The following is a 15,099-nucleotide window of genomic DNA, read 5'->3' on the forward strand; positions in this document are numbered from 1 at the left end:
CAAAGTTACGTTACAAACACTAAGGATATAATAGAGCAGACAAAACATCCTCAAGACATGTTTTCTAAACTATTAGGTAGCTAGTGAATTGCTACTTCACAAAATATAAGAAATACTGTAAAACAAAGTGGCTATCTTTTTAATAATTAAAAAAGATTATTCCCAGAGATGAGAATGAATACTGGGACATTTGTATATTGTTCTTTTATTTGAGCAATAATCTTTCCCTTTAAAGCTACAGTAACTTATAAAGCAAAGAAAAGAGGATTCCTATTTTTTAAAAATTACCTGAATTATTAGAGCATTTAGAGTAATTAGATGACTGATTTGGAAAACTACCTTTAGACAGAGTCAAGTTTGGTGATTCCTTTATCTGATAGGTGGAATATTTTCCTTCGGGGTACAAAATTTCATTTATTTCTTCCCCATCAACCTAAAGCATAAAACCAAAGCAAATCATCAGACTAGTATTTTACTAACTTCCAGGATTGGGGGGACTGCACATTGCCCCTCTCCTCTTCTTTCTTAATACAAGATCCATTTTACATCTCTCCATCTTAGATCAGTGTTTGAAGGAAATATCAGTGTCATGAAATGTGCATAGGGCACAGGGTTTCCCATCATTAAATATATCTGGAAACACTAGGCGAAACAATATTAACTCAAAAATTTTAATCCAGGAATTTTCACAACCCATGCTAACATACACTTAGAAACTTTGAGTTGCCAAAAGAGAACTCTATGATGTAGTAATTCTTAAAATATTTGACTGTACACATCTTTTTTTTGGAAACAATTTTATAAGACTTGTCTTTCATACAATTAAAAAAAAGTTTAATAGCACTATGAAAATTTTGAAGTTGAGGGAAAGAGAAAATACCAACTTTTCAAGTACTTGTGAGTCTATTACATGGATATAGTCTCCAATTTAGTGACCCGATAATCTATTAGGTATAAAGCTTTTCAAATCTAGTCTAAGTCTCATATAAATATAAGAAAAACAATGAATTCATAACTGTGGAATAATTATTGAATAGAATGTAAATTTTGAAGGCAATGTTTAACTGTGAAACACTTCATGGAACATAGCCTATCAAAAGAAAAATGATTTGAAAAAAATGCAGAAATAAATGCTTGGAATAAATTAATTTTATGCAAATAAAAAGTTATGGTTTGCTTTGAAGGTTTCACTCATTCTATTAAGATAAAATGTATACATGGTAGATGCAATAGAATTAAAAAAATAAATAGTGGTAATATAATATCAAAAGGCTTCATTGGATTGTGAAACTCCATTCTCAATGAGAAATTAATAGTATAGCTATCAGCATGCAAGGACAGAATATTGTTTGGGAGACTTCCTGGAAGATTTTAACTCTAACAACAACAACAAAAAAAACGTTGGCTGCCATGAACAGCAAAAGTCCTGGTTTCTAGTGTTTTATGTTAATTTAACAAAAACTCTTCTTTCTTTCAACAGCATGCTGATTATTTAAAAGGAAGAGCACTATTGTGTGAATACCACTAGAAATACACGAAAATTAGTTGCTTTGGCTATGTGAAATTAAAGACATTTTGAATAAACAGAGCATAGTGAGTGTTGTTGTAGCTCAATTCCAACACATACAAACATCAAAATTTTTTTCCTTTTGTGTCTCAATCATTATTACCTTAAAATTTTCTGCTGTAATTATCTTTTCACCGCTTGCTAGACCAAATCACAAGTGTGAGACAACATAATGAAATGAAAGGTGTAGAATTTCGGGCTTCAGGTCATGAAATTATTTTTCTCCTCCCACACTAATGCCAGCTCATGTTGACATGATAAGATTTTCAGATTAATAAAAGAGCAATCCTTCAGTACTGTATTTTATACGGAAACCTATTCCAGTATTGAAGTTCAGAACATATTGTATGGTACGCATGTGGAATAAAACAACTCCACGAAATGAAGATCCAGCTGTGATCATTTTAGAAATGTATATTACATGACAGAAAGAAAACCACAAAAAGGAATGTTAGCCACAAATGGGCATACAAGTAGACTTAAAGAGAGCATGAAATGGAATTGAACTATGCATTAAATTAGTTAAGTCACTGGATTTCTCTGTGCTAATCTTAAATGATTAAAGCTCTCTCATTTAATCATGTGGTAAAGCATTTCTAAGTCTTTCAAAAGCAGGTAAACCTTTTTTTTTTTCCTTTTTCTGCTACTTCTGTTTTTTCCTCACTGGTAGCACAGATTTGAACTTGAAGGTTACTGCTTGCCAAAAGTAGCCCAAGGCAGCAATTCCACTCTTAATTATATTATTCTCCTCTTCCCATGGTCTAAGAGACAATCAAAAGAATTGTGCATATTTAAAAAAAAAAACTCTACACTAAAGTTATATATTTAACTGGTTAGTGTATTTAAGAGCTGAGTGTGTCCTGAATGATGTACAGTTACCTGTGTGAGGCTCTACATTGTATGATTTACTTAGCAAGGCCTATTAATTCAGTAAAATATAGCCTATTAACATGAATATCTAAAGAAGACAAATATTTAAAAATGATACCAGTTTGGTTCAAAACACAAACACATTTGTTATTTAGATAAGAGGTATGACATGAAAGAGGGTGGGCTTTTTCTTACCATGGAGAATGAATCATTAGGAGTGAGGGCAAGCTGGCTGCAAGAGACTACATTATAGGAACCTGAAAGGACAATACAGGAAGTAAGGGGATGAGCCAATCCAAACCATAAGAGGGACATCAAAATAATTAAAGAAAACTCACATTTCTGGGACATTGTTATTTGTATTAATACACTAAAATAATTCATGTTACACAATGATTAAAAACCAAATAAATGGAATCAAAGTTGATTCCAAACCCCTAATATTTTAGGGGTTTATCCCAAGGAAAAAGCTAATTTCTTAATAGAAAATAGTTCACATAAAAGCTCAGTTTGGGCTGAATGTTTCAAGTGTGAGACACTAATTATAATTTATCCCAACTGAATGGGTGGGATATCACAGGTGCTTAACTATGTTTATGTTACTATTTAAAAGAAGGTAGTAAGCTTTTTAAAGTCTGATTTCAAAAAGACTATCAATTTAACACAGGAAAATAAATTATGGATAAAACTGAAAAGAACTTTCAATATATTTTTAAACCAAATGTTAATTTTAACTCAGCTATAATCACAAAAACTCAATAACTATATTAAAAAAGATATGGTTTACTTACAGCTAAAACATCACATATTTAAACATAACATCACTAATTAAATTATATTTTCAAGAGATTGAGAAAAATATGGTACTTTATAAGAAAACAAGGAAAGAAACAAATACATATAAATGCATTTAAGAACCTCTATTTGGGGATGACCCCAAAATAATTTTGCCTAGAAAGATAAAGGTTGAGATGGAATTTTTATAGATAAATCTTCAGAATTCTATGGATGATGTTATAAAAAGTCGAAGAATGTGGTTTAATATTCTTTCCAAGAAAAATATTAAACTTCTAAGAAAAATAAAAAATTATACTAATAATATACCACTGGTTCAAAATAATCATCATAGTTTAATCATAAACTAGTATGAAACATAATAGTTTAATATTTGTAATCTCTCTCTCCTGCTCCCCTAAATGCTCCTTCCCCTCTTTGTCCCATATAACCATTGAGCTGCTGTCATTATAATTTGCATTGTCTACAATTGTGTAATAGAATCATACAGTACGAACTTTTGTTTTTGGGTCTGGCTTATTTAACTCAGCACAGTTATTCTGAGGTTATTTTAATTATTCTTTTGCTTGTATCAATAATTAATTCCTTCTTATTGCTGAGTAGTTTTTCACTGTTTGGATATCTTACAACTGTTTTATCAATTCAACAGTTTTTGGACATTTGAGTTGTTTCAAATTTTGGCTACTACTAGTAACTGCTAGAGACATTTCTGTCCAAGTTTTAAAGCAGAACATAGGCTTACTTTCTTTGAGTGAACAACTGGCAGTGGGATACCTGGATTTTATTTTAGGTATAAGTTTAAATTTTTAAGAAATTATCAAGCTGTTTTCCAAAATGCATGTGCCATTTTACATTCCCATTACTATAGGAGAGTACAGTAACATGAATGTATCCTTACCATTGCCTTTGGTTGGTTTTGGAGCTGAAACAGCAGACCTCTTTGAACTGGGGACCACTGGAAGATCATTTCTGTGTAGTAAAAAAAGAAAATTGCAAATTATCTTGGCTTACTGTAGCCTCGATCTCCCAGGGCCAAGCAATCCTCCTGGGCTCAAGCAATGCTTGCATCTCAGCCTCCTGAGTAGCTGGGACCACCAGCATGTGCTACCATGCCCAGCTACTTTTTCCCTATTTTTTGTAGAGATGGGGTTTTATCATGTTGCCCAGGCTGGTCTTGAACTCCTGAGTTCAAGCAATCCATCTGCCTTGGTCTCTCAAAGTGCTGGCATTACAGGTGTGAGCAGCTGCACCTGGCCCGGGAGATATTCTTGATCCAAAAAAGATTAAGAATCACTTCTTTACAAGTTTTTTTTTTTTTGGGGGGGCTTCAGTTGAACATATCACCCTATTTCCCCTTCTATTTAAAACACTGCTAATATTCATTATCTAATAACTTAGTTCGCTGTCACTTAGTCAATAGTTGAAAGATAACTTAGAAGTCAGAATTCATTAAATTTTATATATCTAAAGCCCTTGATACATCTTTTTCTTTTAAAGTGAAAATCTAGATGAAATGTTTATATTCAAAGGATTATAAGAAGATTAGTACCACTCAAAGTGTAAAACAGCCAAAGTAATAGCACCTTAGAAATAGAAGATTAGGGGCCAATATTCAACATCCTTAAAGAAAAGAACTTTCAACCCAGAATTTTACATCCAGCCAAACTAAGCTTCATAAGCGAAGGAAAAATAAAATCTTTTGTGAACAAGCAAGCACTCAGAGATTTCACCACCACCAGGCCTGCTTTACAAGAGCTTCTGAAAGAACCACTACACATAGAAAGGAACAACCAGTATCAGTCTTTCTAAAAAATACCAAAAAGTAAAGAGCATCAACATAATCAAGAATTTACATCAACTAATAGGCAAAACAGCCAGCTAACATTAAATGGCAGTATTAAACTCACATATATTCATTCTAAATTTATATCAACTAAATCCCCCAATCCAAAGACACAGACAGGCAAAAAAAAGCCAAAACCCATCGGTATGCTGCATCCAGACCCATCTCACATGCAAGGATACACAAAGACTCAAAACAAAGGGATGGAGAAAGGTTTACCAACCAAATGGAGAGCAAAAATAAATAAATAAATAAAAAGCAGGAGTTGCTTTAAAGCAACAAAGATCAAAAGAAGCAAAGAAGGATATTACATAATGATAAAAGGATCAATGCAACAAGAAGAGCTAAAGATCCTAAATATATATGCATCCAATACAGGAATACCCAGATATATAAGACGTATAAAGAGACTTAGACTCCCACACAATAATAGTGGGAGACTTCAACATCAATATTAGACAGATCAATGAGACGGAAAATCAACAATGATATCCAGGATTTGAACTCAGATCCGGAACAAGTAAACTTAACTAACATTTACAGAATTCTCCACTTTAAATACACAAAATATACACTCTTATCAGGACCACATCACATCTATTTACAGGTTTAAATGAAATATTGGTTGGCTGCTTGTTTGTTATTTTCTTCCCTCATTTTTTTTTATGTCTCTATTATTAAGCACAATTACAGGCATACCCATTTTTAGGCTGCATTCTAGCCCGGGCAATAAAGAAACACCCCCGTTCACTCTCCCTCTTCTTCTTTCTCTTTCTTCCTCTCCTTCATCTTTTTTTTTAATTCTTTTTTTTTTTTTTTTTTTTTTTTTTAGAAAAAAAAATAAATAGAAGATTAGTACGTAATCTTACTGTTGCTGATAATTGAGGGAAAAGGGGAGTTGCCTAAAGGTATACAGTATTGGAAGAGACAATATACCTCAGATTCTGAGCACCCCTGTATGTTCTTTCTGACTACCCCAAAAATGCAAGGTCCTGACCTCTTTTTATCTGAGCCATTTCTCAAGGCTGTATCTGCAGTGAGCAACCATGAAGGATGTGGTAACTTCTCTCCCCTACCAAAAAAAACAGGCTTTCTTACAGACTGCTATAAAATGGTGGGTTCCCAAGGCTCTTCTTGTAGCATTCCTCTTCTATAATACAACCCATTACATGTGTACGAATCCACAGGTCCACATGTTATTTTGATGGGACTTGGAAGACATGCGGAATTGACACGAATGCCATGCTCATGCTGCTTGCTATGCATTAGTAATAGCCTTTTTTTTTTTTTCCCATTTATTTATTTTATTGTATTTTAGGTTTGGGGGTACATGTGAAGAACATGCAAAATTGTTGCATAGGAACACACATGGCAGTGTGATTTGCTGCCTTCCTCTCCATCACCTACATATGGCATTTCTCCCCCTGCTATCCCCCCCCAGCTCCCCACCCCCCACCGTCCCTCCCCTATTTCCCCCCAACCGACCCCAGTGTGTAGTGCTCCCCTCCCTTTGTCCATGTGCAGTAATAGTCTTTTATCTCTGATTCAGGAGTTTTACGTCTTCTGCCAGCATCCATGTAACAAAGACAGGCTAGCTTATTAGCTTGCAAGTATAGTAAAATCCCAAACCCTTTTAGTTCCCTTTAAGGAAGGAGGCCATAAACCAAGGAGTATGAGGAGTCTCTACAAGGTGGACATACAGATAATTGTCTCACAAATATACATCCCTCCTTTATTGCTACCCTATGGACTTTAATAAAAGAGGACAGACACACAACAATGAAGAGAGAGCTAGAAGAATGAAAGAGAAAGTAATTGTGACTACCATGACTGCATTTTTAGTGACTATAGCTAAGTAGAAAGACAAAAGAAAATGACTTCAAGGTAGGGCTGAAGAGTGCTCTACTAATTTTGAGGCAAAATATTCAGTTTGACCTAAGCTTAGCAAAAATGTTAATTTTCACAAAAATACTTTCCAGGTTGTTTGAAGACTTTCCTCCCCCACTAATTAACATTCAACTAGACCTATGAAAACGATTGTATGCCAATCCAATTTTAGACATATATGAAGGAATCAAGTCAAAGATTATGTTCAAGGGGGAATAAGGTACACAATCTAATTTACAGGATCAGAAGGAACAAATTAGTTTATTGTCAATGATTTAACAAGTTCCCATATTTTAAAAGAAATAATTCACAAACAAAAATGTGAATTTTCCCTTTATATAACTTAAGTCTATAATCTAGAAAGTCTGGATTCCTGTAAATTGTGGTAGGCAGAATAATCTCCTTCCAAGATGTTTATGTTCTAATGATTCTGTTCTAATCCTCCGAACCTCTGAAGATGTTACTATTCACGTGGCAAAAGAAACTGTAGATATGATTAGGTTCAGATTTTGATATGGGGAGGTTATTTTGGATAATCTGGGTGGGCCTGTCACAATCACAGGGGTCCTAATAAGTGAAAGAGGGAGGCAAGAAAGTCTGAGTCAGAGAAAGAGACGTGGCAGCAGAAGCAGAGGGTGCTGCAGTTGCTGACTTCGAAGATGGAAGTGGGCCGTAAACCAAGGCATTTGAAGAGTCTTATTTGAAGGTGGAAAATAGATTTTCTCCTGGGACATACAGAAGGAATGCAGCCCTGCTGACACTTTGATTTTACCACAGTAAGACCCATTTTGTATTTCAGACCTTCAGAACTATTAAAATAATAAACTTGTGTTGTTTTAAGCCACTAAACTTATGGTAGTTTTTTACAGCAGAAATAGGAAAGGAATACATTTTCTCAATCTACTTCCATTATAAGTGAAAGAAAAGTTGCTATTAGCATTTTTTATAATGTGTAACTGTTATAAGGTACATGTAGTAGTTCTACACCTCATGGGTAGCAGGCATGAGGTTCCAGTAGGATCAATCCTATCCCAGTTCTGGCAATGAGCCAGGACTGGCTTAAGTCAATCAATACCAATGGTCCCCAACTTATGATGGTTCAGCTTTATGACACTGTAAAAGTGACATGCATTTGGTAGAAACCATACTTTGAATACCCGTACAATCATCCTGTGTTTCATTTTCAGTACAGTATTCAAAAAATTACATGAGATATTTGCTACTTTATTATAAAATAAGCTTTATGTTAGATAATTTTGTCTAACTATAGGATAATGTAATATAAGTAATGTAAAACTCTTTATGGTAGGATAGGCTAGGCTAATAAGCTGTGATGTTTGGTAGGTTGGAAATTTTAAATGAGGCTTTGATTTATGATATTTTCAATTTACCATGGGTTTATAGGGATGTAACCCCACTGTATGAGGAGCATCTGTATATTCTTATCCCTTGCTTCCAACTTAGAGATTGACCTTAATTTAGGCATAATGCAACTGGCACACAGTATTTGCTTGAATAGTAGTGATTGGTGAGATTTCTGTTTGAAGATTGCTCTAGGTAATATGATGTGGTATGTAGGTGGAAAGTATAAAAATGATTCAGTCATTTGATTATCATAAAGGAACAGATACAGGGAGTAGGGAATAACTAAAAATAGCAAAGAAATTAAGCTAGAGACCTGATTAGATTTTACCTGATGACTACCTCATTTCTGGACATTTAGAAGTCCAATATAAACCAATAAATCCTTGGCCATGCACGGTGTCTCACACCTGTAATCCCAGCATTTTGGGAGGTGGAGGTGGGTGGATTATCTGAGGTCAGGAGTTTGAGACCAGCCTGGCCAACATGATAAAACCCCATCTCTACTAAAAATATAAAAATTAGCGGGGTGTGGTGGTGGGTGCTTGTAATCCCAGCTACTTGGGAGGCTGAGGCAGGAGAATCACTTGAACCTGGGGGGGCGGAGGTTGTAGTGAGCCAAGATCACACCACCACACCCTAGCCTGGGCAACAAGAATGAAACTCTGTCTCAAAAAAAAAACAAAAAAACAAAACAAACAAACAACAAAAAACAAACAAAAAACCCCCCAATAAATTCCTTTAATTGAGATGTATTTTCTACTACTTGCAAGTGAAAACATCCTAACTGATAAATGTGGTAACCATTTTATTGAGTGCAGACATGTATCCAAACACTATTGACTTAGTGTTTTCAAAATTGCCTATCAAGAAGTCTGTTTTAAATTAATTCCTGCCAATTAGTCTATTAATTACTAATTCAGTAATATATTCTCTGAGAATGTAAGTATAATCAATGACCTGAAATGCACACACATGCACAATCAAAACTCATAAATAATTGCAGAGTACCTTGTTGCTTTCAGTACCACTGAAGGGAGGGACATGTCCAGTGCTCTGTTAACTTCCTCCAAGGTCATTCCTTGTGTGCTGACTCCGTTCACATAATGGATAACATCCAATAGCTGGAGATTACCCTCAACGGCTGCAACAGACCTTGGATTAATATCACTAATATATACTACTTGGTAAAGGCTGTCATGACCTCCAGATAAGGAAAAACCTTGAAAAAATATAAAATATTTCTCGGTCATAAGAGTACTTAATCTAATCAAGAAAATCATATTGTACAAAGTTTGACTTTTCATTACCCAACTCCTCTTTGTTGCATGTGAGTGTTATGTCAGGCAGCAAATGAGGCAAAATTGGTATTCTGGGTAATTCCAGAAGTCGTCCAATAACTAATTTGACCGTTTTGGATGCAGCTCGGAGTAGATTAACTGCATCTGTGTGAGTCATATTTGTAACATCTGTATCATTAACCTACAAAAACAAGAAAGGGGCAAATGATCACAAGTTTTAGAACAGAGAAGCTAAATTGCCAAGAAAATGTAATAATCTCCCTAATTTGTAATATGTATTAGCTAGTAAGAGATTCACAATAGTGATCTCGAATTTATTGGTAATTCCCTTTATTATGGAAATCATAGGCCATTACAATGAAATAATATTAAATTCCTAACAAATGCATCATTATTTTGCTAATCTAGGAAATTCATCCTCTTAGTAATTTAAACATCCTGTCCCTGAGACCTGAGATAGCTTGCTTTATGCCTTAACTAAGATTAATGGGACTTTCAAATTAAAACGAATTTCCCAAACTGTTAACGATATAAAGGTCTTTACTTCGAAGTGGTAGAGATAGAAAACATAAACCAAACAGAGAAATACAGTATTACAATAATTCAACCTTCTTTTTCTGGTTTGCTGTTTGGCTACATTTACACAAACACTCCATTCCTCTTAAATGTCTCACCTTTATGAGCCGGTCCCCAGGTTTTAGCCTTCCATCACTTTTAGCTGGATCCTGTATGACATCATGAACATAACAACCAATTCTCTGACTGCCTTTGGTTACTGTAAAACCCAGGCTTCCTTTTTCTGATTTAATTAGGGTAATGAGGAGTTCTACTTCCTAAGGGAAGAAAACAGTAATACTTTTAGGTTGTTTACTCTGCACTAAAAACAAACAGAAAGATGCCTGTTATTTCCCTTGATTAACAGGGGAGAAAGTCAAACCTTAAAAGGTTATTTAACTTGCCCAAGTGAAGAAGTCAAGTCTATCTGACTCTAGACAGACTGTCCCCCAACTACATCCCACATAGAAGTTAAGTACAACATTATGTGTTTGTCTAGAGACAGCAGAGACAGAATTTATTCATGCTTTCATTCTTGTATTTTCAGGATAAATAAGGACACAATCGTGGTTATTCTTTGAGAATAATTTTTGGAGGAAAGTTTCAGAAAAAGAATGATTTTTGGAGGAAAGTTTCAGAAAAAATTTTCACACATTTCTAAACAACCAAGATAGATGCAAAGAGCCACAAAAAAGCTTTTTATTTTTTTTTTGGTAAAAATATGAAGTCTTTTGGTGGGTATCACAATCTTATTAATTTTGTTGTATAAACAAAATATACTTTTAAAAGATTTCAAATGAGACATATAGGTTGTTTACAAGAGTGAAATATTTCTAAGAAAAATTAAAGATTAATTTTACTCCATTGCTAAGAATGAAACTGAGGATGTAGATGTTGCACAACCCTCATCTCCAATACACACATGCACAATTATAGGCAAAAAAAAAGTACCTCGAAAGTTAGCTCCAAAATGTTAACAGTTTTGGGGTGATAAGATTACAGTGGCTTTAGTCTTCTTTTTCTCTGTTTTTTCATATTTTTTACAATAAACATTTATTACTTGGCTAATAAAGCAGTATTTAAAAAGGCTAACTTTCAATCAATGTAAAAGATGTTATACTTGGAAACGTTTTCCAAATCTTACTTGTAGGTTTAGAAGTTCTAGGACAATGTAAGGATTCCATTTCGGCACACAAAAAAAGTGTGAAGGAGAAAAAAAATACATTCAAACTTGGTTAAAAATTAAATAGGTAACTCTTCAGAATTTGAGAAGCAGACAAAAATAATATTTACTAAGGGTCTACTCTGTGGCAGATACTATACTAGGTGCTTTACATGTTATTTCATTTAATCTTCACCACAATCCTGTCAGGTTACTTAATCCATTTTATAGCCAAAGCTACCAAGACTCAGAAGAATTAAGTGATGGGTCCATAGGAGACTGCCAAATTGTAGCAAGTCAGTGGTAGAGTCAGGATTTATACTCAGGTCTTTTTGTCTTGTTTCCTAATTTCTCAGCATAGAAACATACCAGATATGTTATCCATTTATTAGACACAGATAGGAAGCTATTCTAAAAGATAGTTTTTCCCTGAAGGGAAACTGCATGACTATACCTTCTTTAAAAAAATATGGATATTTTTTTTTTTTAAATATAGAGAAAACAACTTACCAGCTCAAAGTCTTCAAGGTGATTTTCCAAGTCATTTTTCAAAGGTGTCCAGTTTTCTTGTCCAGCTGGTTCAGAAATATGATGTATATGATATTTATCCATCGAATTAGAGGAAGCAGATTCTGATTGGGGTTGGTAATTCTGCCCAGGAGCCATATCCAGTGGTAGAGGGGAAGAAGGATTACTACAGAGACAAAGAAGTAAGACTATTTTCAAATATCTTTCATTGTCAATATGGCAAGTTTGTGCCAGGAAATGCTTAACAAACATTCATGTCTGATTTTGATTGAGATCCTAGTTACTTTTTGTCTGACTTTGGACTATGAATTTATTCCATATCTGTTAAATGCTAACATTAACAGTAATTTATTCTCTGTCTAGGTTTTCTTTTTTTTCTTTTTTTTTTTTTTTGAGGGTCTCACTGTGTTGCTCAGGCTGAAGTGCAGTGGTGAAATCTCAGTTCACTGCAGCCTCTGCCTCCCAGGGTCACGGGATTGTCCTGCCTTAGCCACCCAAGTAGCTGGGATTACAGGTGTGCACCATCATGCCCAGCTAATTTTTGTATTTTTAGTAGAGATGGGGTTTTGCCATGTTGCCCAGGCTGGCCTCGAACTTTTGAGCTCAAGCAACTCACCTGACACGGCCTCCCAAAGGGCTGGGATTACGGACATGAGCCATCATGCTCGGCCTAGGTTCTATTTTGATGAAACTCTTTAAGCTGCATAAAGTCAGCAAGATAGGTTAAACAGAATTCTCTTGATTCCTAGTCATTAATTCAAAGCTGAAGCTAATGTTATTCCTAGTTGTTAATTCAAAGCTGAAGCTAATGTTATCAGAATTTAATATGTGTTTCAACATAATAAGGAAAAGAAGAAAGAAGAATAAAAGTCTGACTCCTGTGGTTATTTTGGATAAAATAGAAATAAAAAAAACTTGAACAAATATGGTTGGATGTGGATATATATAAACATATAACCAAATAGTAAAATGTATGAATAATTATTCAAGATATTGATGTAGTCTCTCTCTTTGTATGCTTCTATGTTTTCAATCATTTCTTCTTTCCCCATCTTCTGTGTCTCACCTTTTGCAAACTCTCTGCCCTTATCTCCCCTCTATATTTCTGGTCCTTGGTCTCCTACTGTGTCACTACCTAAATAAGTCTCTTCTGTTTCTGGTTAAGTAGTATGATTAATGGTGAAATACAAATAACTTTCTCAGTTACTAGTAAATATGCTCAAGAGGGAAGGAATTCTCAAACTGACTGACTAGAGAGCTTACTTGTTTGCTAACTAAAACTATCAGTCACAATAGCTAGACATCCAATAAAGTCATCCTCTGCCTGACCACTGTGAAGGTCACAGATAGAGACATTTCATTTTTAGAGAAATGCACGTTGCCGCTACTGCTACTAACAACAACCAGTTGCTTTGAGAGCTTCACAAATATTATGATACCTGTCCTCAAACTCTGTTTTTTTGGGAATTTTCTGAGGATGGTAAAACATGGTACAAATTGTATCTTCTTGACTCTTGGGTGCTTCATGATGACTCTGTGCCTGTGATACCATGTTACTTAGAGTCTGATGCAAAGCTGAACTCCAGGTCGAATTTGTTATGTTTGCTGGAACTGTCACTAAGTCATCTTCTCCACTCCCAGTGCTGTCACTGTAACTGTCTCTTCTGGATGGGGACTTGCACTGTTTCTTGCTTTTGTCAGACATTTCATTTTCGTCTGAGCTGGTGCTTTGCTCCACACATGATGGCTGAGAAGAGTCTTTACTGCTGTTTGGAAGTGCTTGTGCTGGAGACTGAAGTGGAGTCTGTAATGGACACATTTAAAGAGATCTGTGACCACTTATATGAATTTTAGAAGCATTTATTTGAAAATAAATCACTGAACAACTTTCTACTAAAATATGCATTGAATTTTCTAATAAAATTAATTTATGTTCACTAGAGAAAATAATATATAAATAACAGTTAATATTGTAAAATTTATACCTTAAGTTAGAACTAGAGTAATGTTATATATTGTATTTTGTCTCATACTTTCAAAAATTAGAGTTCTAGGATAAGTATTTTCCTAAATCCTTAAATATGCTTTAAAGCAATTTTAATGCCTATATAATGGTGCAATGGATGGCTATAAGTTTAATTTATTTCAGCTTTCTCCCTTTTTTGAACATAGAGTTATTTCTAGCTTTTCATTATTAATAGAAATCCAGGAGAACTTCTTTGTATGCAAATTTTTACTTGAGTTTCTATTACTTTGTAATTTTCTATACTGTCAGAATATAGGACATTTTTAGTAGCCTAATTAAGTAATTCCAAATTGTTTTCTAAAAACTGATACCAACTTATACACTCATCAAGAGAGTTCCATTCAGTTCTTCCTATATGGTGCCTCAAATCAATGTAGTCTTTTAAAATGCTATTTATAATGCAGCTTACAGAAATGTTGTTTTCCTATTAATGTCCTCCTAATACTTCCTCTTCCCCCAAAATAAGGACGAAAGCTTCTGGCACAGATAATCCTGCCTCTCATACCCAGGAGTCACCATTCACTGGTAGCAGGCTATTTTAAGTAGACAGGCCAAAAGCAGTCTTTCTTTAATGAGAATAGTATTCATCTATGCTTGTGTAACATTGAAACAGTGAAATGATGAACATAACTCCATTTTGTTTAAGAGGCCTTTATCCATTTCTGCACGTAGGCAAGGATAATTTTAGAGCACTGAAATAATATGCAAAAACAATAATCATGTAGTTTTAAAAACTAACTCTGGGATTAAGGAAGAAGTATGTAAACAATGAAATATGTTTTGTTAAACATTTATAGGAGCATTGTGACCTGACTAAGGATAAAGAAGTTCCCAACCTCTTCAAATCCTTGCTGGCAGCCAGATGTCTGTGGTCATCAGTCACCTCTTGATCCCAACCCCCTTCTCTTCCTCTTGTCCTTAACTTAAAAAGAGCCTGAAATCCGTACTGACCTAAGGTGGTACTTTAGGATGACCATCTTCTCAGTTTGCTGGTTTTCCAAATAAACCTGCTTTTCTTCCTACCAACTCTCATCTCTTGTGTATGGCCTCTGAGCAGTGACCAGCTGAATCTAAATCTAGTTACATTCGGATTCCTATCTGTCAGTAAATAATTTGTAAGTCAGCATTTTGGATCTCTTAGCTATTCCTTGACATAAAAAAGGTAAATGGGTAAACACATCCCTTTATCTGTGACTTCTAGTG

General features: G+C 34.6%; 1 protein-coding gene across 8 annotated transcripts in view; it reads right to left on the reverse strand.

Annotated features, from left to right (window-relative positions):
• Positions 1-15,099, reverse strand: part of PTPN13 (protein tyrosine phosphatase non-receptor type 13) — a 210,411-nt gene that overhangs the window by 25,238 nt on the left and 170,074 nt on the right. For all 8 annotated transcript variants that reach the window (XM_017545145.2, XM_017545146.2, XM_017545144.2 and 5 more), the window contains 8 exons: positions 13,310-13,674; positions 11,853-12,036; positions 10,300-10,458; positions 9,635-9,806; positions 9,336-9,546; positions 4,131-4,201; positions 2,633-2,694; positions 340-433 (listed from right to left, as the gene is read on the reverse strand). In XM_017545145.2, coding sequence (XP_017400634.1) covers positions 340-433; positions 2,633-2,694; positions 4,131-4,201; positions 9,336-9,546; positions 9,635-9,806; positions 10,300-10,458; positions 11,853-12,036; positions 13,310-13,674 — 1,318 coding nt within the window. The remainder of the gene's footprint in view (positions 1-339; positions 434-2,632; positions 2,695-4,130; positions 4,202-9,335; positions 9,547-9,634; positions 9,807-10,299; positions 10,459-11,852; positions 12,037-13,309; positions 13,675-15,099) is intronic.

This window comes from Cebus imitator, unplaced genomic scaffold (assembly GCF_001604975.1).
Source record: "Cebus imitator isolate Cc_AM_T3 unplaced genomic scaffold, Cebus_imitator-1.0 Scaffold177, whole genome shotgun sequence".
In the NCBI taxonomy this organism is placed as follows: domain Eukaryota; kingdom Metazoa; phylum Chordata; class Mammalia; order Primates; family Cebidae; genus Cebus; species Cebus imitator.